Here is a 22,514-nt window from a genome sequence, read left to right on the forward strand (position 1 = left end):
TTTTTATGCCATAGAATACACCTGATTAAAAGAGGACTTGTACACCCTGACATTCTGGATTATTCGTTGTTCGGTTTTTCAGGATTTGTTTACTTTAAATAAGGGGTTGAATCTCAGAAAGGGTCTTATTTCCTACTGAGTAGAAGTTCATAATGAAATACGTTCACCACCGCTTCATATGAAATCATGTAAACATGGTAAAATCTTAAGTGTGATGTGCAGAGCTTTGTGTTTAGTCATGGAAGGCCAGTGAGTGTTCATGTTCATGAAAAACATAGCGGTCAGCCATTAAACTCCCCGTCATTAACGGGTGTGAAATGAGACATCAACAGCAAACCTGTGCCAAGTGTTCCAAAGGGAGGAGCCTGTTGTTGCATCATAGCTCTGCGGAACACGGGTTCTACCAAGTCCAGCCAATCAGGAGCAAAGTACCACGGCAGAGAGGCGGGGCACTTGTTTGACGGACATGCTGACCTCCCTCCCCCCCCCCTCCAAACACACAGGCCATGGAGGAGATGGAGGAGCACTAGGTGGGCTGTGCTTGACTGACATGCTAACCTTTCCCCCCCCCCCCCCCCCCCCACAGCTAAAATGCTCCGCCTACCCCCCCCACACACCATGGAGGAGATGGAGGAGCACTAGGTGGGCTGTGCTTGACTGACATGCTGACCCCCCCCCCCCCCCCCACAGGCCACGGAGGAGAAGGAGGAGATGGAGGAGCTGCAGGCCTACAACCGGCGCCTGCTGCACAACATCCTGCCCAAGGACGTGGCGGCGCACTTCCTGGCGCGGGAGCGGCGCAACGACGAGCTGTACTACCAGTCCTGCGAGTGCGTGGCCGTCATGTTCGCCTCCATCAGCAACTTCTCCGAGTTCTACGTGGAGCTGGAGGCCAACAACGAGGGCGTGGAGTGCCTGAGGCTGCTCAACGAGATCATCGCCGACTTCGACGAGGTAGCGCCGCGCGTAGCGCCCTGTGTAGCGCTGTGTGTGTGTGTGTGTGTGTGTGTCTGTGTGTCTGTGTGTGTGTGTGTAGCGCTGTGTTGTGTGCTGCTGTGTGTGTGTGTCTGTGTGTGTGTGTGTCTGTGTGTGTCTGTGTGTGCGGGGTGTCTGGCGTGTGTGTGTGTGTGTGTGTGTGTGTCTGTGTGTGCCTGTGTGTGTGTGTCTGTGTGTAGCACTGTGTGTCTGTGTGTGTGTGTGTGTGTGTGTGTGTGGTGTGTGTCTGTGTGTGTGTGTGTGTCTGCGTGTAGCGCTGTGTGTGTGTGTGTCTGTGTGTGTGTGTGTGTGTGTCTGTGTCTGTCTGTGTCTGTCTGTGTGTGTGTGTCTGTGTGTAGCGCTGTGTGTCTGTGTGTGTAATGCTGTGTGTCTGTGTGTGTCTGTGTGTAGTGCTGTGTGTCTGTGTGTGTAATGCTGTGTGTCTGTGTGTGTCTGTGTACAGCTGTGTGTCTGCATTCTGTTCCATAGCCTGAACTGCTCATGTACAATCAGTTTCTCTTCAGTCAGGTTCTCCCCAGCGCTCAGTTAGACTGACTTATCTCCCCGACTTCCTCACTCCTCCTTGCTTCCCCCTTCTCTTTCTCTCTCTCTCCATCCCCTTCTCTCCTCCTCCTCCTCCTTCTCCTCTCTCTCATCCCCCCTCCCTCCCTCCCCTCTCCAGATCATCAGCGAGGACCAGTTCCGGCAGCTGGAGAAGATAAAGACCATCGGCAGCACGTACATGGCGGCGTCGGGCCTGAACGACTCCACGTACGACCGGGCGGGGCGCACGCACATCCGCGCGCTGGCTGACTACGCCATGCGGCTCATGGACCAGATGAAGTACATCAACGAGCACTCCTTCAACAACTTCAAGATGAAGATAGGTGAGGGAGGGAGGGCCCCCCGATTGGCTGGGAGCCGCGCGTGGGGGCGGAGCCTCGCTGACCGTGTCCGTGTGTCTGTCCGTGCGTCCGCAGGGCTGAACATGGGCCCCGTGGTGGCGGGGGTCATCGGGGCGCGGAAGCCGCAGTACGACATCTGGGGGAACACGGTGAACGTGGCGAGCCGCATGGACAGCACCGGCGTGCCGGAGCGCATACAGGTACACACCTGTACATACACACACACACACCTGGCGCATATACACACACACTTACACACACACCTGTACACACACACATACACACACACACCTGTACATACACACATACACACACACACCTGTACATACACACACACATACACATACACACACACACACACACACCTGTACATACACACACACACCTGTACATACACACACACCTGTACATACACACACATACACACCTGTACATACACACACACCCGCGTACATATACACACACACCCGCGTACATATACACACACACCCACACACACACACACCTGCGTACACACACACATACACCCGCGTACATATACACACACATACACACACACACACCTGTGTACATACACACATACACACACCTGTACACACACACACATACACCCGCGTACATATACACACACATACACACACACACACCTGTACATACACACACACCTGTACATACACACACACCTGTACATACACACACCTGTACATATACACACACCTGTACATACACACACACCTGTACACACACACACACATACACACACACACACACCTGTACATACACACATACACACACACACCTGTACATACACACACACCTGTACATACACACACACCTGTACATACACACACCTGTACATACACACACACCTGTACATACACACACACCTGTACATACACACACCTGTACATACACACACACCTGCGTACACACACACATACACACCTGTACATACACACACCTGCGTACACACATACACACCTGTACATACACACATACACACACACACCTGTACATACACACACATACACACACACCTGCGTACACACGCACACACACACCTGTACACACACACACCCGCGTACATATACACACCTGTACATACACACATACACACACTCACATACACACACCTGTACATACACACACACCTGTACATACACACACACATACACACACACACATACACCCGCGTACATATACACATACACACACACATACACCTGTGTACATATACACACACATACACACCTGTACATACACACACACACACACACACCTGTACATACACACACCTGCGCGCATATACACACACATACACACACACACACACCTGTACATACACACATACACACACTCACATACACACACCTGTACATACACACATACACACCTGTACATACACACACACCTGCGTACGCACATACACACACACCTGTACATATACACACACACACACACACACCTGTACACACACACACACTCACCTGTGTACACACACACATACACCTGCGTACATATACACATACCTGCGTACACACACACACACACACACACACACACACACCTGCGTACATACACACACACACACACACCTGTACATACACACATACCTGCGTACATACACACACACACCTGTGTACATATACACATACACACACACACACACCTGCGTACATATACACATACACACACACACACCCGCGTACATATACACACACATACACACACACACACCTGCGTACATACACACACACACACACCTGTACATACACACACACCCGCGTACATACACACACACACCTGTGTACATATACACATACACACACACACACACCTGCGTACATATACACATACACACACACACACCCGCGTACATATACACACACATACACACACACACACCTGCGTACATACACACACACACACGCCTGTACATACACACACACCTGCGTACACACGCACATACACACACACACACACACACACACACACACCTGCGTACATACACACACATACACACACACACCTGCGTACATATACACATACACGCACACACACACACACCTGCGTACATACACACACACACATACACACACCTGTGTACACACACACATACACACACGCACATGCGTACATACACACACACACACACACACACACACACACACAAACACACACACACCTGTGTACATATACACACATACACCTGTGTACACACACACACCCACGCACCTGCATGCACATATACACACACACACATGCGCACCTGCGTGCACATATACACACACACCTGTGTACATACACACACACCTGCGCATATACACACGCACACAGACAAACACACATACACACACTCGCACGCATGCACACACACACACGCATGCACACACACTTGCATGCACGCATAGGCACACACATATATGCACACACACACACAGACACATACACACATATGCACACACTCTCATGTTGGCAGTTCTGTTTGATTTAGGAGTGTGGAGGTCCAGCCTTTCTCTTTGAGTATCATTGTAAGCGTTATCGAGTGGCATGGGGGAAAAAGTCATAGAAAGTACTCCAACTTCTCACTGTCCTTGAAAAGCAATGGGAAGTTTCCAAATCTAAAGAAGATTAATTCATTCCTTTTGCTTTTACAGCTAATGAAATATGTCCATTTTTCAAGCTAAATTGCTTTCTGTAGGTGATTTAGAATCAAGTCTATTAGCAATGACTGTGTGCTGATGCTTTTTTTCTCAATGGCTGCGACTAAAAGACATTAAATACTGTTATTCGCTGCCAAGATTCCCTACAAGCGTCTGTCTGTGTAAGCACAAATTATTTTAAAAGTAAGAGGCTAAGATGCTAAATGTACTGCTTGAACACAGAACACCCCTGCAATTCCATCTTCCAGGTAGCCCAATTTTGCGAATTGGACTATTCCAATAGATTTCAAAAGATTTTCTTTTTAAAGCACTATCAAGTGTGAATCATCACATAATTTGACTCTTTGGAGGTCTTATATTGCAGTATGTGAATATGAGGCAGGCAGTTCAGTTCCTCAGGGACTACTATTTATTTACCAAATGCTACATATTACAATTTTGGATGCAAGTTGAGTTACCTGCCATTACTGGTCAAAAGACAATTGTAGAAACATTCTGGATATGATTGGGTGAATGAATGCATCATTCCACTGAGACGGAATTTGATTGTGTCCTCACGCCTTGCATGTTAACCATCTCTCTGTCAGGTGACCACGGACCTGTACCAGGTACTGAACTCCTATAACTACACGCTGGAGTGCCGCGGCGTGGTGAAGGTCAAAGGTAAAGGCGAAATGATGACTTACTTCCTGAACGGGGGTCCGCCCAGCAGCTAACACCCGATTGGACGTCGGCGTTCTGTGGGCGTGGCTCCGATGGCGGAGCAGGCCAGGGACCTATCTGGCGCTGGGACCTGGAGGAGGCTGTGTGACTGACACAGGCATGCTCCGCCCCCGTGACACTTGGGTAACACCCCTCTAACCGCAGTGACCTGCCAATCATTGGATCAGGAAGGAAGGAGGCCCCGCCCCTCTGCTGAGGCGGGACACCGATGGGGGCGTGGCCAGGTTATCTGAAGAGACCAAAGAAATTCTACAGACTTGCTGCACAGACACACGCGCGCACACACGCGCAAACACACACGCACACACGCACGCGCACACACACACACATACACACACACACACATGCTGGCAAACTGATAAACCGTTTCCTCGGTTTCTACAGACGAGAGAGGAAATTGATGCTCCCCGTCGGTCTCAGGCCGATCTTCAAACGCAGCGCTAGACGCAGGGAGGCGCTCCGCCATTTTCCCTCAAACGCTTCCCACCGAAGGAGGAAGCCTGCAGGAAGGACCGTGAGACGCACATACACACGCAGAACAGTGTGTGTGTGTATATGCAAACGGTCCGTGTACACAGTCTCGTCCTCTTTGTACGCTGTCAGGTGGTACAGTAACCGCGATGTCAAATCCGCGTGTGTGTGTGTGTGTGTGTGTGTGTGGGTGCAGGCCTACTCTTAAACAAAATGGCGCACGGTGTCTCAGACGTCATCAGCCCGTTGTGAACCACTCTCCTGGGCTCAGCGTTTTACCGTCAGACACAAACACGCTTGTGCTCGGGGTGGAGGAGGGGTAGCCGGTGCGGGCCCCCAGGCGGGGGGGTCTGAGTGACCGGTTTAAACCGGGCTGTCCCGCACTCTGTCACAGCCCCCCTCCCCCACACGGAAACTGAAGACACTTTCAGATACAAAAAAAAGTCGATGTAAAGAAGCTTCTTTTTGTATTTTTTATTTTTTTTTTGTTATTTTTGTTATTTTGTATTTTGACTCCAAAAACAAAATCTAGCAGATATTTGAGATTCTATATTTTGTACAATAATATAGTAGAGAGAATTGTATAAGCACCAGTGTGTATTTGGATGTACATAGGTGACAGAATTGTATTGCAATCATTGCTGTGTTATTTTGAGGAGGGGGGGGTGGTGGTCCATTTTTTTTGGGGGGGGGGGTGTATGAAGCAGTCTCAGAGTGAGCACAGGACCTCCCCCAGTCAGCTTGAATGTGCTTTTTAAAGAAAACGTTTATTTTGGACTGCGGCTCCTTCAGACTGCTGCTGTTGCCGGGGGCGATGAGAACGACAGTGAACCGAAATGCAGACGTGCGGAAACAGACCCGGCGAGTCGATCGCGGCGTCGCTTCCGGTTCTGGTTCCGGTTGCTTCCGCGTGTGTTACGGGCGTTCGCTGGGGTTCCCTAGCCAGGCCCTGTTTCGGGGGGGGGGTCGACTCTTAATCAAAGCTGTTTTATTTGCACTGCGCTGTAGGTCCACCCCCAGACCCCCCCACAGGTGGATCAGATGGTACGACCCGATGAATGTGCAAACTTCTCCAGAAAGAGGCCTTTCTGCGGACCCCCCATACCCCCCCCCCCCCCCCAAAGCTCCGGTCCTGTGGCCTTGCATCAGCCCATTTTATGCATCAGTGTTACAATCCTGCAAAACAAGGCCCCACGTGCAGTCCACCTGCACGGGGAAGGAAAACAAACGTGATATGTCAATATGTGGTCAGATATGAAATAGAGAATATAAAGAATATTTATTTTTTTGATGTGCCAAGGTAGGAGACCCATCTTAAAAAAAACGTATCGCGTGTTGCCACTGTCGTGTGTGACCTTTGTCCAGCAGCTGTGTGAAGAATACAAGCCCCAGAAGGCCGTAGGGGTACGCTGGGGTTTTTTTTTGTTTGTTTTGTATTCACCTTAAAATCAGGAACCAGTTTAGACCCAAGAACCCATGTCAGGGGAGTTTGTTTGGTAACCAGCTGCGTTGTGTGTGAAAGCCAGCAGACGCTGTGGCTCTGCAGGACCCTGCTGTGGGTTGTTTTGCCATTTTTTTTTAACACTAGTCTGTCGTATGTGCATAAAATTACACATGACAGTCGAGCACTTTTTAAATACCTGAGGTACATCTTGACGAATTTAAAACATAATTTGGTTTTAGTTTTTTAATAAGGGTCAGTTTCATTGTTGGCATTTATTTGACCTTATTTTTCTCCCTTTTTAACGGAATCACCTTTATGTGGCTGTGTTATCTTTTAAAACATGTCCAGACATGTTTTGTTGGCAATGATGGTTCATTGGTTTCTGTCTGACATTCCAAAAGGAAATATTAAATATTAATTTCATAAACGTGAAGGTACGGGAATGCGGGCAGGTTCAAAGCAGTTTGACTATACCAAAAAAACAAAAACATTTTAGTGGCTTCTCATTCTGTTAAAAATGTTGGCCTGCCATGCTTTCAAAATCACTCTGTCACCTTGCTATTTCACTTTCTGGAAGGTATCGGCACCGAAGCTTTTCTTGTTGCCATATTGTTTCGTTTTTTTCTTGCTCATTTTCTCGCTGTGAATGGAATGTGTTGCTGATGTTATGATGGTAATCGTGCTCTTACTGGTGCACAGCAGTGTAGCGTAGCTTCCTGCCCAACACTAACCACACAAACGTTAATAACGCTGACACAGCGAAACGGTACAGTGGTAGGGATGTAATAAGGCTGGAGTTTTAAAAAAAAAATTTTTTACCACCCCCCCCCCCCCTTCAAACAACATTAGCTATGGGAGTTTTAAGTTTAATTTCCCCTTTTCTTAAATCTGAATATACACAAATATGAGTTGATTTCCCGTGGGTGGGTCATTGCTGTTTGGGGAGAGGGTTGCAGGCAGTGTGCACATGGACTGCCCTGCTCTCCCTCTCTCCTGTATTTTATGAAGGATGCTTTCTGATCGTGCTCTCAGTGGGATGTGTGTCAGAAACAGAGGAAGACCCTGGCGTGATTTTATAGGGGCAGATCTGTAAATGCAGACCGCACAGAACACAGACTCCTGTTCATCTGCACTCACCCACCATTTTAAAACACTATGATGGTTTTTTTTTTCTTGTTGTTCTTTTTTTTTTTTTTTTACATCAAAATAAACAATTATGTTAAACATGCTGAGGATTATCATCTGTAATATTGTGCATATTATGTTATATGAGGTCGCTGTATTTCATACTTTCACAGTATGAAAATTTACATTCATCTTCCTTGGACATGCACAAAAAGAAGAAAAAAGAATATTCCTTTCTGAAGGACTGCATGGTGAGGTTGATCTTCTTGCTCCCCGCCTCTTAATCATAAACATTAATGATGTCACAGCAAAGATAATTAATGTAGATCAAGGTAATTCCATGAACACCGTAAAGTTCCATTTCTTTGTCTCTGTAGATAATTGGCTGAAGATTAATAAGGAATTGACTTTCCACTGAACCTGCTCAGTGTGTGCTCCAGTAATGAGTATGTTTGTTATAATGAGTGTTTGGTGCTCATTTTGGACACCTGCTGCTCTCTAATGTGCATCATAATGAACAGTGTGTGATGAAGACAGCTGATTGGGTGTCCAACATTGACAATTTGAGTAGGTCCCCGCCCACAAAAAAAAAGGCAACAACTCCTGATCAGAGCTGAAAAAGGCTAGCGTTAGTAGAGTCAGGTGTGCCAAATTAGGGTTAAAATGAAAACCTACAGGACGGTAGATCTCCAGGAGCAGGGTTGAGGCAGCCCAGGTGTAATGGATCTTTATCAGATTGATTAATCAGCCTGATCAGCCCATGGAGTGGTGGCAGAAAAAAAGGTAAAAATAAACGCTGGAGAGTTTCTGCCTCAGTTTAGGGGTCAGAGAGCAGCAGCCAGTCAGTCTGGATCCACAACAGTTCTGCTTCTGGGGCCTTCTCAGATCTAAGGAGTTCATTACATCATTTGGGTTATGTGACCCTACACCTGTCGAGTCATCTACTGGCTGAAGAGTTTGTTCCTGGACTATAGATCTCCAGGACCCTGTTTTATGCAGCAGGATTACTGAGTTAGCTGGATTACTGAGTTAGCTGGATTACTGAGTTAGCTGGATTACTGAGTTAGCTGGATTACTGAGTTAGCTGGATTACAGAGTTAGCTGGATTACTGAGTTAGCTGGATTACTGAGTTAGCTGGATGACTGCACTGAGGAAAACCCAGAACAGCTCTTTTTTTTAACTTCAGTCCATGTTCCAGATTTGGGACAGTTCCAGCTTTTACTCAGCGCAGTTATCCGGCTAATTCATTAATCCTGTTTTGTGAAACATGGCCCAAGACCCAGATCGCTTAGAGTGGAAGGTAGGGATTTATTTTCAAAAAATAATACTAATAAAAAAATATCTGTAGAATGGCTTCAGGTACACATGAATACTGCTCTTCAGTGGAGAAGCGACTAAAAATAGATTTGTCAGACTAACTGATTTCCTGATTGCTGTACTCCGTGTGTGTCCGGAAATTTCTTTATTGTGATATAACAAACTGTTTTACATCCAATTTTGCTCTGTGAGATCTGGTGCAAGACGGTTGGCTTAGGCTACATGGCCAATCTCTTTCAGCTACTTGAAAATGAGTACATTACGTGCAATTTGACTCGACAAGGGAAGCGCAGAAATCATATCTCATATAATATTAATATGTGGTGACAGTTATATGGAAACGCAAGTTATATTATTTGCACCAATATATAGTAATAAAGGTGCTGATGCCGAATCTATTAAAGGAGATGGAAGCAAAATTGAGGCCTTAGTTTCAGTTGAAATGGATTCAGAAAAAAAATAATTTATGGGAAGATGTCGTTGTAGCTATTCGAGGATGTCTTTCCATATTAACGGAAATCTGGTTGTTCAATGTTTTAATTTGAGCACTTCGTGTTATCTCCAGCAGGGGGCAGTAATGATCTATTAGTGAAATCATGACTGGCTGGCTGGAAACAATATCAGCTTTTATCCAAGCGATCGAGAGAAAAAATGACTTTTTTAAAAAAAAGAACATCAAATTCACACCTATGAAATTAAAGGCATCCCAATTGAGCTTTGTTCCGCAGACTAAAAGGTCACTGCTGTCCATAAAAATGTGTGATGAAGTCTTCCTTATTACGACTACTAATGGATGTGCACCGAGGAAACTCGTATACCCACACGTGCAGTAATTAGGGCGAGGGCAGCCTTTTCTACTTCATACTTACCAAAACGGGGCCATGCCGACGAACGTGAAGGAAATACCGAAAAGTACCTCGTATTCCGGTGAGGTTTTGATGTGCAAATGGAGCTTCGGTTAACGCTCCGGTAGACTGGCCCTATTGTACTGCGAGAGAGGCGTGCTCGCACAGAAGTGCCGCTCCACTGAGGAGAGCTCCGGGTCAAAGCGGATTTCATTCAAAGACTTACCGCAAGTGAAAAGTGAGGTTGTCTAAAATGGCCGCCACAGGTAAGGACAAACGTTAAGCAAATTATGTAAATATAGGCAAGTTAACTCAAGCACTATTTTTAATGGCCTTACATGAATTGCATACGCTGCGAGATAGCAGTTTGTGGGTAAACGGTGAGCACTAGGTACCCTTCAGTGGTAGGAAAATGGCGAGCATTGTTTGGCTGAAAGGCCTGTTCTCGTCGTGCTGTGTTGTGTATGGGTTCAGCAAATATTAAATGCTAAGAAGCTGGAAATGATAGACCACAGAAGTGGGCAAGCGGATTTCCCAAGCTTACCGAGCCGAAAGAAACGAACTCTTACAGTATAACGTACCTAATTTTATTATCAACCTCTGCTCACTCAGACGGTAACAGCACCAGTTCAACCGCGCGCGCGGGCCTTTTGTGCTGCTCCCACATACTGACGTTCCACACGTCTGATCCGCACCATTTTCAGCGGCAGCGCTTCGCCGCGGTCACACAATGAATGCAAGCGATAGTATCTGACCCAGATTTAAAGTTGCTGAATCGAATCAAGGGCCACACGTGCTAATAGTCCTGACGAAGTGTCGATGAGACCCTCTACTGTTCAGCTCTCGTGCGCTCCTGGCTTTTGAATTTTTTTTTTCTTTTACTTCCCATATTTTGCACTGCCCTCAAATATCGATTTCTATCAGACGCGCAATTTGATGCGCGCTGAAGTGCTGTCACGCGGTACGGCAGCAGCGCAGGAGAGCTCTTCTGAGATATGATCGAGGCTCCGATGAGCACGAATCATTAAGGTTCAGCGGTGGCATAACCGGGAAAGTAAATGGAAAATCTAAACTGGTCATTTTAAATAAAACCGGTTTCAAAACGTATAGGCTATATATTTATCACACAAACGGATAATCGCTGACAGGTCTGTAGCTCCAGATGAACAAGGGCGAGCGTTAAATTCGCAAACGCAACTGAATGTCCACACATTTTTACCGTACAGTAGGCTGTATGTTCTTCTGGGAGCACAGTGCCCATCCCACATTGATTAAGGTGTCCATACCTGGTTCTCGAGGTCTCCATCTAGCTGACGGAAACCTGGAACAAGCAGAGATTTCCTACCCTCAGCCGCATCCGCTGTGACATTAAGCAATTAATTTGGAGTCGGGACAAATCAATCACCAGTGGTGGACACCGCAAGGTTAGAGTTTGCATTTAAAGTTTTCTAAGTTAGGTTCTGTGGGGTTCTTGTTTGTGTATTCAAGTAAAGTGCACCTGTGTGTATTTATACTTCCTGGAGGAAAAAATGGCCTCAATCGTGCGCGAGCGCGCAGAAATGACGTGTCTCACTCGCAGCATTTCCGTTCAAATATCGCTCAAAATAGAGCATCATTTTACAAACTTCCTACTGCTTTCCACTCGGCGTCATCCATCTCCTTTAGAAGGCAGAGATCAGGAACAAAAGATCGACGGTGGAACATTAGGCCTTTGAATCACTGGCCCTGATTATCTGAAGAAAATTACTTTCTAATAACATGAGCAATGATGTCAGCACAGTAATCCACTTCTGCTGAATGTCTGTTTGAGAAAAATAGCAAAATCAGTCAGCTGGCTCGGGGGCTTTAATGTGCCAGCAGGAGGAGGGGGAGGGGGGGGTGGGTCTTTGGGATTTGTTGTTTTAAAACAAAAAAGGTAATGGTTGACATAGCTACAGGGTGGACACAAAACTTTAATTGGATGATTTTTCTTAGGACTATAATTTGAAATCTTACATCCACTGGCCGTTAGGTACATTAGGTACGTTAGGCCTACTGTACATTCGGGTACGTAATGGCCTTAACTATAACTGGGCCATACCAGTAGTCACAGTCAGCCAGTACCACGGAACACAGACACTAAGGAGGCGGTAGGACAAACGCACGACGGATGCATCAGAAAATATTAAACATTGAATGCGCTGCATGTGACATTTCAGCATGTACTACAGTATATCAATACGCAGCACACGGCACAGTGCAGTCAGCACAGAGAGAGAGAGAGCCGTGAAATACTGCCCATTGTTGGATTTCCTTTACTTTGCAAAGTGTGGCCCCCGCCGGACGTACTGCAAAAGCAGAAAATGGATACGGGACATAAAAGGACTGATAATGACATCACACCACGCATTCATCGAGCCGCTGTCCTCTAACGCAGAAACGGAACGACTGCATTGTATCTGTAAATGTGAGACATTTTGGGGGGGAAAAAACATGCATTATCAGAAAGTATGGCCGTATCATTATTACTGGTCTTGTAATGCACTTTGCTTCATTGTAGCGTGGGGAATTCAATTTGCCTAAGGGCTTTTACGTTTACGTTTACGCCAATTTATGCAATTTGAACAGTGAATAGAAGCTATTTTCACCATTCAAAGAGGTAAAATCAGATTTTACGCAAGCATCCCATTGATCACGAGTCCAGCACCCAAAGCAAGCCCCTCACTGCAGCAGAAGGTTCTGTTAAAACCCCGTGATGGAGTACTTTTAAATCTAAACATACGCACCCTGCTGGACTGACGTCAACCCTGTTAAAGAGTTGATTTAACTCTGAGACTTTTCCCGTGTGCCCACTCCCAGAATGCATCAGGTGACACCCCTGGGTTCAGCATGCGTAACACACTCTGGATGAAATGTGACCCCAACCTCACCTCCTCACCTCCTCCACCCCCCCCCCCGAATCCAGACCGCGTCAGGACCAACTGTAGGCCGTAGCTGAATGGGGCGAAGCGCGGTTGCCGATTGCGTTGCCAAGGGTATGTGGGGGGGTTGGGGGTGGGGGGTTGTTGTTGTTTGTGCCACATAATAGAACAGGGATCTCCAAAGAACAGTTTGTGGCCCAAATGTGGGCCTTTTAACTTCTCTTGCAATCCTAGAATTAGTCGTGGGGTGGGGTGGGGGGTGGGGGGTGGGGGGGGAGAAGAAACCCACCGAATTGTTTTCTGACTGGCAGTTCAGAACTGCAAGCTCAATAAAGCAGGTTATTTGAAAGGAGATGTGCAGGGGAGCTGAGCGGAGACGGCAGTGCCTTTATAAGAAAACGGGTCGAATGGACTTCATAGTCTCAAATTAAAGGATGAAAAAATGAAACCTCTACACCTTTATTATGTTTCTGAAGATTGTTTTTGAACACACAGTAAATTGGCGCACCACCATCGGCACTGATATAAACACTGACAGACAGTACACAGGGTTCTGCTGAGGAGGCAAAGGCATTCTTAGGCAGAGTATCTGCAGCAGGCAATTAGCTGCATGTGAGGGCAACATGAGGCCAGTTGGTTGGTGCGAAGCTCAATCACATTGTGAGGGTGTGGGAAATGATGCCCCCCCACTCCCCCCCCCAGCCACAGACGATGAGCTCATCTTTCTAAGTGGGGCCTTCGGTGAAAAGGCTTGGGGACCCCTGCAGGAGAACAAAATTAAATGTCACACCATGTGGTATATTAGTCGAGGAGGGACCGCGGCGTAAGGTATATATTTTTCTAGTCATCTCTATTCTCCAGGCTGCGGGGTTGACGTACTGTATAGCAGTCTCGCGGCGCTCCTAGCCGTAGGGGTTGTGCCGAACAGTGCGGCTGAAATGTCAGAACGCCGGCGAGAGAATATCGCACGTTGGCTGGGTACAAATTCAAATCCCGTCACACACAAAGGACTTCTGATGTCACGCTGCTCGAGCCTACTTTCCGAGCCTCGGGCACGCTGAACCGCAGATATGCGGAGAGCAATGTTGGAACAACCCCGTTTTAATTTCTCCAATTAACGAAATGGAAAGTCGTTGTTTGATAAAGAATTTAATTAGCTTGAGAGGTTACTGACGATTAACAGGGAAAAAAACAGGGTGTGCGCGATGAACCGCATGCACCGCAAAGCGCACGTGCAAACCTAGCAGACAGAATTTTTAAATAACAAAATGGGAGCGGGACCAAAAGCAAACGGGGAGGCGGAAGGGAGGGTTGGGATCATAAAAAATAAACTTACAATGTAAAATTTATTGGAAACGCACTTCTGCAACCATTCAATTTAAAAACCGTATTCCGGGAATAACAATACGCCGGAATTAAAACGTCATTCACTCATTCGTTTTTTTTTTTAGTTAAAATTATTATTCCGCTTTTGCCTCGCAGCTCATTTCCCTGAAACCTCATCCATCGGGTATCAGAAGTTGGAATTAAAAAAAGAATTTACTTCCGTTACTTTTTCCTTCGCCTTTATCCGTAAAATTATTATTCCGTATTCATCCCGCGGTTTGTTTTACCGGATTCGCCGGGAGCGTAACTGCAGTCTTCGGCCCAGAATACGCCTGGGCTCTGGGGGGCTACGCCGCGCGAAGTCGGCGGTTACAGGCGGCCTGCTGTGGGCGCGCGGGTAAATCGGGACATCACTCAGATGGGAGGAGAGCCGGGAGCGCGAGCTGGAGCGCGAGCGCCGCCTTCCAGCGTTGACATGCGCGTGACGGCCGCTTCCTGGCACAAGCTCAATTTTTCTAAAATGCCACGTCTGACAGAGTTTTTTGTTTTTCGTTTTATTTTGTTTTCGGAGGGACCTGGCTTTTGACAGACGACCGTAAACCAGCTGCTACTGTCAAGCCAATATATTATTATTTGTTTTGTTTTTTTTCTCCACTGGTCAAAGTATATAAGGAAAAAAACTCAAAAGATCCCTGCTGCAGAGCACTACATTGCACTTTTTTGCATGTCACTCAATTCGCATTGCACTTCTGACTGCAATTCAGTGAAAATGCTATCTGAAAAAAAACCCCCAGACAAACTCCATACAACCCGTGATGTCAATGCATGTAACTCAATTAACAACTACTGTGTCTACATTAAAAAAAAAATGCTAACTATATACAATGCCGTTTTCAGGAAACGATTAGCTGAAATACACAAGCTCTAGGCCACCGGGCCGAGCACAAACTGAAGGTCTGCAGTTCATTCACAATTTGATTCCAGGAGCTCAGAGTGCCCGAGGTCAGCCGGTCCTCAGTCAGTCAGGGTTCGGTTTTGGCTGCGGCCGGCCGCCTGTGATCCCCAGCACACGCTGCCAGGAGGCCGCGGACAGTAACAGTGGGCATTACGGAATTTGGCGAAAGCAGTCTCCAGTCTCCTGAGCCGCTGGGATTGGGATGGTGTTGTGGGGGTGGTGGGAGGGTTGAGGTTTTGGGTTGGGGGGGGGGTTGTATCTCAGTCCCCAGCAGCCCCCCCAGAGGGCGGCACGTGCTCAGACGGTGTAGTCCGGGGCCTTGCCCTGCGGGGGTAGTGGGTTTGGGGCCGGGGGGTTGCGGGTTTGAGTCCCCCACGCTCAGACGGTATAGTCCGGGGCCTTGCCCTGCGGGGGTAGTGGGTTTGGGGCCGGGGGGTTGCGGGTTTGAGTCCCCCGCGCTCAGACGGTATAGTCCGGGGCCTTGCCCTGCGGGGTAGTGGGTTTGGGGTTGGGGGGGTTGCGGGTTTGAGTCCCCTGCGCTCAGACGGTATAGTCCGGGGCCTTGCCCTGCGGGGTAGTGGGTTTGGGGTTGGGGGGGTTGCGGGTTTGAGTCCCCCGCGCTCAGACGGTATAGTCCGGGGCCTTGCCCTGCGGGCGGCGCAGGTGGATCTGCAGTGTGGCGAAGGCGCCGACCGTTACGTGGAACAGGATCTGCCACAGGTTGCGCAGCTCGTACAGGTACATGTTGCACAGGCAGATCAGCGCCAGGCACAGGAAGGACTTGCCCGTGCGCCACACTGTGCAGTACACAAACAGGTAGCACTGCGAAAGAGAGAGAGGGGGGGAGAGGGAGGGAGGGAGGGAGGAACAGACCATAGACATGCATATTTAACTAGACAGGTCAGCACGCCATCCGTCAACCTAAGCAGTGAAGCCCCAGAAGTACAGCTTGTACTGTGCATGTCTTTCTTGTCCTAGGCTTCACTGACTGGCCACTCCTACCCTCTCCAGTTCCTATGTGCGCTCTATGGTACCGACCCTCTCCAGTTCCTATGTACGCTCTATGGTACCGACCCTCTCCAGTTCCTATGTACGCTCTATGGTGCAGAGAGCCGCTGCTTCACAACTCCTCCTGCAGCGCCACCTACTGGCCGGGCAGAGAATCTCTCTGCTTCTGTCTTTCCAGAGCAGGGGGTTCTCTGATCCAGAGAGGGCCGGTGTGGGTGCAGGCTTTGTTTCGACCATGCAGTAACACACCTGATTCCACTAATCAAGGTCCTTAGCAAAGAACTCTAGTGTTTCATTAGCAGAATCAGGTGTGTAACTGCTTGGATGGAATGAAAGCCTACAGCCACACCAGCCCTTTCTGAGATAAGACTGAGGACCCCTCTTCTAGAGTATGGGCCCTACATACAAAGTCACCGTAATATTAATAAAACACTGTTTGCCCATTTTTTATGCATAGTGGTACATTAACACACATTAAATGTATGTTCAATTTTGACAAGAAATCTGCAGTAGGCATGGCTACTTAAATGCAGGTTAAATCTGTAGCTTTATATGATCGGGCATGCCCACTGAGACACAGCATCGTAAAAATACCGTAATAGCATAAATAAAGGTTATTGCGTACACCTATTACCAAGGTTAGAAATGCGTAGATACATTAAAGGTTAACGATAAAAGCCCTTTCCATGCTCTTCACCCGCGCTCTGTAATAGAGGCATTAAGGCCCAAGGCAGCGGCAGATGGAGTTATTGTTCCGTCAATATCAGACCCCCCCCCCGCCCCCCCCCGGGCCGGCCCCCCCTCTGCCGTCACTGACCTGATACAGACAAGCCGCCATTCCCAGGAAAAAGGCAATAACGTAATTAAAGTCTTCATCTTCATTCTGCAGAGGGGGAGGGGGGGGCAGGGAAGAGGGGGGGGGTAAACAACACATCGTGAGTCAGCCACAAACATGCCAACAGGAAGGGAGAGAGGGTCAATAAACCGCCTCTTTTTTTTCCCCCAGTCATAAAAAAACAAGCGAAAAAAAAGGCACAAGAAAACGAGCTCGCTGCTGAATGCCTTTCGCTCGCACGCCTCGACAGAACGACGCGCGTCTGCGGCAAACCCCCAATCAGGCCACGCCCGCCTGTCGCCACATCGCAATAACGCACGCCGGTCACATGACCGCGATCACGTCAACCGAGAAACAGCATCACAGACAAGCAGCGCCTTCTCTGATAAACACACACATTAAACGCACGTTTCTGCAGCACAAACGTTTGGAACAGCTGAGCGACAGCGACGCATGGGTTTACCACACACACCCGCTGTGTAAGCTGCCCAGGTGTGCGGGTGCCTCACCTGTATGATGCTCTCAATGGCATGGACTCCGCGCAGTAGGTTTAGTCCCGTACACAGCAGGCTGAGCACACAGGACACGATCCCAGGCAGGGTCACCGGCTCCAGCATTTGGTTGGGAGCTGCAAAGACGGGAAGATCACATTTCGCATTTTACATTACGTTCCATTTATTTGGGAGGCGATGGTCACTGAAACAGCTAAATGGACTGCATTTATATAGCGCTTTTATCCAAAGCGCTTTACAATTGATGCCTCTCATTCGCCAGAGCAGTTAGGGGTTAGGTGTCTTGCTCAGGGACACTTCGACACTCCCAGGGCGGGGGATCGAACCGGCAACCCTCCGACTGCCAGACAACCGCACTTACCTCCTGAGCTATGTCTCCCCCTACAAAACACAGGTCAGATAAGGTACAATTCTCATATTATCAGCTATCCATAGCCATGAACATCCAGTCTAGTTTACACGGTGAGTAGTCAGCAGATTTATGGCAAGTCATAAAGTAGAAGTGAGGCATAATTACAAGAGATATGATAGAGCTACAGCATCGAGATGAAGATACTAGTGCAACATCCATCCATCCACCCGGGAGGAGCTGGAGTATCCCAGCATGCACTGGGCGAGAGGCGGGAATGAAACTCTGGACAGCTCGCCAGTCCATCGCAGGGCACAAGTGCAGCATTAAAGCTCCGATGTTTGTTTAAACGTGCCATACAGGCACATCTGATTAGATTAGATGTGGAAGTCTCCCTCCCTGAGTAACTGAACAGCCAGGTACGTGTGCCCTGCTGGACTGCTGGGCACAGAAGACGCCAGCGTGGGTAAGAGCCCGATGCCAGGCTGTGGGGGCACGTCACCGATTCAGTCGGACACTTTGGTTGGAGGCTGCCACACGCCCCCCCCCCCCACCGGCAGACTTCGACAACAACCCCCCCAGCACAGCACAGCTCTTTCATAAACATTAGGCCCCCAAAACCCACCTCTTCCCCGCCTGTCAGACGTTACAGGAACACAAAGAGGGCCCCCGAAAATGCCCCCACCCCTCTGAAAGCACAAAGCAGGCGTGTGAACGGGCGCACTAAACCCCTACGGAGGTTTTAAACGCTCGGAGAATGGCTTTGCTCAACGGCACGCAGTCTAAATGCAGTCCCGTACGGCAGGCGAGACCACCCCGCCCCCCCCCCCCCCCCCCCCCCCCCACACACCCCCGCTGTCCCCAAACGTTTTCTGAACGTTGCATCAGCGTTGCGACGGCGAGACGACTTTGAAGCGCCGTTAAAATAAGCGCTGCGATTTCCCTCTCCCCGCACGGTGGAGCAGGTTCCGCCCCCCCCACCCCCGTCCCCCCCGCCGGCACACTGCCGCACTCCAAGGCCCTTTCACGGGAGACTGACGGAGTGTGAAAGGAGGGAGTTTTTCGGGAGTGCGGGGGGGACAAAGGCTCCGGCCGTCCAGATGCTAATGGTCCCGCCCCCCCACCCCTCCCCTGGTCGGCCATGTGTGAAGGTGCGAACTGAGGGGGTACTGAGGGGGTACTGACGCAGAACTGCGGCGCGCTCAGGGGTCTGGGGGGGAGGTGGGGGGAGCGGAAGGGGGGGGGGCACAGGAGGTGCACAAAAGGCTTTTTTTCACAGCTGTGAAACAGGCCGTATGCAGCACGGCTGTCCGTACTCAGCACAGCCGCTCATACGCAGTGCGGGCGTATAGTGCACTCAAATAGAGCTCTGAGTCTGCCTCAGAGGCCCCAGGCCTAGCCGCCAGTGAGGAGGCGGAGCCGCCAGTGAGGAGGCGGAGCCGTCAGTAAGGAGGCGGAGCTCAGTGGAGCGGGGCCGTAGTGAGGAGGCGGAGCCGCAGTGAGGAGCGGAGCGTCAGTGAAGGACGGGCCGTCAGAGGAGGCGAGCGCCAGTAAGGAGGCGGAGCCGTCAGTGAGGCGGAGCCATCAGTGAGGAGGCGGAGCCGTCAGTAAGGAGGCGGAGCCGTCAGTAAGGAGGCGGAGCCGTCAGTGAGGAGGCGGAGCCGTCAGTGAGGAGGCGGAGCCTTCAGTGAGGAGGCGGAGCCGTCAGTGAGGAGGCGGAGCCGTCCGAGGTCCTGAACGATGGGGAAGCTGCAGATTGAACGCCGGCTCTTCTCACGATAAAGAGGACTTAGAGATAAAACAGGAGGAGCCTGAAGGATGAGCATGCAAAGAAAATCCCCTTTCAAAACAAAACGATCCCAGTTCAGTTTGATTTTCACTATAATATCATTCACATTTCAGAGCAGTTTGTTTCTCAAATATCAAGGCCTTAAAAGAAACAACCAAAAAAAAAACAAACAATTCATAAGTGTGGCTCTTTCAGCCTATGGGAACGTAAATGCACTGTAAAGAACTGTTAGTTTAAAGCTGATTGGTAACTGAGCATAACATGATGACATCTGACATTATCTACGAGTCATTGGCACAGTAGACTACCACCCATGCATACTGGTCTGTGTGCATCACAGTCTTACCTATGCCCTTGTATTTGGAGGGCGTGTGGAGCGAGTATCCATTGGCCATGCCCACATCCTCAACAGTCAGCTGGTAGGGTGGGCGGAGCTTAATCTCAGTCTGCATGTCCGTCAGGTTGATCTTGGTGGAGAGCGAGCGGGGGCTGTTGTAGCGCTGCTTGGTCTTCTGGATGAAGGTGTCTGTCAGCGGACAAAGAGAAGGACCTCACACACACTAGTATCCAACCCAGCACCATTTAAAAATATGCGCCTGCATCCAACCCAGCTGCATTTATCACTTGACTATTTATAACTAAATAAGCAGGGAACAGGAAGTATCACATCGATCACTTTTTGTGCTTTACTGAACTTATTTGTAAAGCACAACATAGAGCCCTTTTTAAATGACCTGATATCTCATCAAAGACAGGAAGAAAAATAAGCCGTCTCATCCATTCAAACAAGTACTGCTGTCGGCTGAAACGCACAACAGAATGAATGTCTTCCATTCAGGTTCAGGGAATTAGTAAATATGTATCACTTAAGTCAGGGGTCCTCAATCTTATCCAGAAGGGGCCGGTGTGGGTGCAGGCTTTCATTCCAACCAAGCAGTTACACACCTGATTCTGCTAATCAACCCCTAGAGTCCTTGCTAAGGACCTTGATAAGTAGAGTCAGGTGTGTTCCTACTCGAAATAAAAGCCTGCACCCACCCCGGCCCTTTTTGGACAAGATTGAGGACCCTTGACATGAGCGCCAGTCTCACAGGTTATGGGGCACGGTCAATGTGCGTGTCCCCCTTCTCAAAGTACGGAACTGCGTCCTCTCTGGACCTTCGAATTTGAACGCTTGCTTCGGGCGAAAGAAAAGGAAAAACGTTCTAGCGTGCCGACGAGGGGCGGGGCTCACCGAACTCGATGAAGGAGTAGGGCCGCACGGCGCCGTCTGTCCGCTTGGTGTCGTACGTTACGATGAACTCCCTCTGCAGCTCGTCCAGGAAGCAGAAGGCCAGGACGCTGGGGTAGCTGTCCGTGCAGATCATCAGGTACCCCACGCCCAACGAGCTGGTGAAACTGGGAAACACGCCGGCGGTGTGAGGACCTCGCTGTCCGCAGTTACAGCGGATAAAAAACAAACACTCCGATTCTGGTTTCCTGATAGAAAAAGGCATCAGTCTTTATTATGGAAGTAATTAAATGTAAATATTTAAGCACATTTCAAAATGTTCTGCAATTAATTTGAGTTGCTACAGAAAATCTTATCGTTATACATCATTGATACTACAACTCAGTGATAATAAATTCAGCCAATTTATCATATTTTACAAAGCTTCGTCCCATGTAATTCAACAAAACGTGGCAATAACAATGGTAGAGAAGTTCTACACAATTTCACAACTAACTTGACATTCCCCTGACATTTCCTTTAGACGAGTCCTCTCACAGGCTCAGATATGAGCGCCTGACTCCTGGGGATAAACATGAATCTTCTCTTGCCGAGCCACAGAGAGATTCATGTAGTCTCTGTTCCCAGCAGTAAGAAAGAAAAGAAAAAAGTTTCCCTTTTCCGAGAAAAACAGGCGATTTGGCGACGACCGTCAGAGTTTGTCAAAAAAAAAAACAAACCGCTTGCGTCACCCTGACGGGCGGTGAGCGGGACGCAGTCGGGTCTGTTGCAGCCGCTTTGCATCATTCTCCCGCCGGCTGCAGGCGCACCGGAGCGCGGCCGCGCCAGCGTCATCCGCCACCGCCGACGGGAAGCCAAGCCAGGCCGGGCTGGGAAAACACACGCGCTGGGAGCGTCGGCAGGGAGGGGGAGGGGCAGCGGGAAAACTGCAGGGAATTCGCGGGAATGTCGCGAACACGCCCGCAGGAGAAACGCACGCGTCCCATCAGGCCCTTCGGTCGGGCGCCGCGTAGCCCGCTAATCAGCGAGCTAGTTTAACCGCCGCGGTGTTCTACTTCAGCGCTCGACGGCGTATTGGGGGGCGTGAGCGTGGGGGGGGGGACGTGAGCGTGGGGGGCGTGAGGGACGCGAGAGTCTCCG

At 49.1% G+C, this 22,514-nt stretch overlaps 2 protein-coding genes across 5 annotated transcripts in view; one reads left to right on the forward strand and one right to left on the reverse strand.

Annotated features, from left to right (window-relative positions):
- adcy5 (adenylate cyclase 5) overlaps positions 1-8,422 on the forward strand; it is a 110,332-nt gene extending 101,910 nt beyond the window's left edge. For all 3 annotated transcript variants that reach the window (XM_064329663.1, XM_064329662.1, XM_064329665.1), the window contains 4 exons: positions 691-954; positions 1,658-1,862; positions 1,956-2,080; positions 5,131-8,422. In XM_064329663.1, coding sequence (XP_064185733.1) covers positions 691-954; positions 1,658-1,862; positions 1,956-2,080; positions 5,131-5,259 — 723 coding nt within the window. In that variant the 3' untranslated portion in view covers positions 5,260-8,422. The remainder of the gene's footprint in view (positions 1-690; positions 955-1,657; positions 1,863-1,955; positions 2,081-5,130) is intronic.
- Positions 8,423-13,812: 5,390 nt separating this feature from the next.
- On the reverse strand, positions 13,813-21,654 carry sec22a (SEC22 homolog A, vesicle trafficking protein). 2 transcript variants are annotated; one of them, XM_064329667.1, is made up of 6 exons: positions 21,378-21,654; positions 20,490-20,669; positions 18,003-18,121; positions 17,476-17,541; positions 16,293-16,472; positions 13,813-16,049 (listed from the first exon to the last, which is right to left on the reverse strand). In XM_064329667.1, exons 1-6 carry the CDS (start codon positions 21,637-21,639, stop codon positions 16,029-16,031), a joined length of 828 nt encoding a protein of 275 aa, XP_064185737.1. In that variant the 5' UTR covers positions 21,640-21,654; the 3' UTR covers positions 13,813-16,028. The 2 variants fall into 2 exon arrangements, with proteins under 2 accessions (XP_064185737.1, XP_064185736.1); XM_064329666.1 differs by having other exon boundaries at positions 13,813-16,472.
- Between the last annotated feature and the right edge of the window lie 860 nt (positions 21,655-22,514).

This window comes from Anguilla rostrata, chromosome 3 (genome assembly GCF_018555375.3).
Source record: "Anguilla rostrata isolate EN2019 chromosome 3, ASM1855537v3, whole genome shotgun sequence".
Classification (NCBI taxonomy): domain Eukaryota; kingdom Metazoa; phylum Chordata; class Actinopteri; order Anguilliformes; family Anguillidae; genus Anguilla; species Anguilla rostrata.

Coding starts and splice junctions, on each gene's coding strand:
- sec22a (XM_064329667.1), bottom strand. CDS start 21,639: ATGCCTTTTTCTATCAGGAAACCAGAATCGGAGTGTTTGTTTTTTATC. Junction 20,670..21,377: donor CTACTCCTTCATCGAGTTCG/GTGAGCCCCGCC, acceptor GTCCGCTGACAG/ACACCTTCATCCAGAAGACC. Junction 17,542..18,002: donor CCATTGAGAGCATCATACAG/GTGAGGCACCCG, acceptor CCCCCTCTGCAG/AATGAAGATGAAGACTTTAA.